Consider the following 241-nt stretch of genomic DNA (forward strand, 5'->3'; position numbering starts at 1 on the left):
AAAGCACGTACAAAATTAGGCTACAAGTATCCCATACGTATATTTGCAAATTACAGGTGCTGGTGGTTCTGCTGCTGACGTTAGTGCCTCGGCCCGGCCCCCTGAAACCGACGTTCATACATGTATACGTCTGCATAAAGGGCTCTTGTGATGGAAGTTGTAACAGGTAGCCAGTTTAAGGTGGGGTATGTTCATGTTGTGATGTTGTTTTATGGGACTCTTGGTTTTACATTGATATTTG

At 44.0% G+C, this 241-nt stretch overlaps 1 protein-coding gene across 1 annotated transcript in view; it reads left to right on the forward strand.

Annotated features, from left to right (window-relative positions):
- The window catches only part of LOC119591782, a gene marked incomplete in the record, with an annotated part of 5,666 nt that overhangs the window by 1,962 nt on the left and 3,463 nt on the right, over positions 1-241 (forward strand). The window contains 1 exon segment of the mRNA XM_037940526.1: positions 57-166. Coding sequence (XP_037796454.1) covers positions 57-166 — 110 coding nt within the window.

The sequence above is a fragment of the Penaeus monodon genome, chromosome 29 (assembly GCF_015228065.2).
Source record: "Penaeus monodon isolate SGIC_2016 chromosome 29, NSTDA_Pmon_1, whole genome shotgun sequence".
NCBI classification, from domain to species: Eukaryota; Metazoa; Arthropoda; class Malacostraca; order Decapoda; family Penaeidae; genus Penaeus; species Penaeus monodon.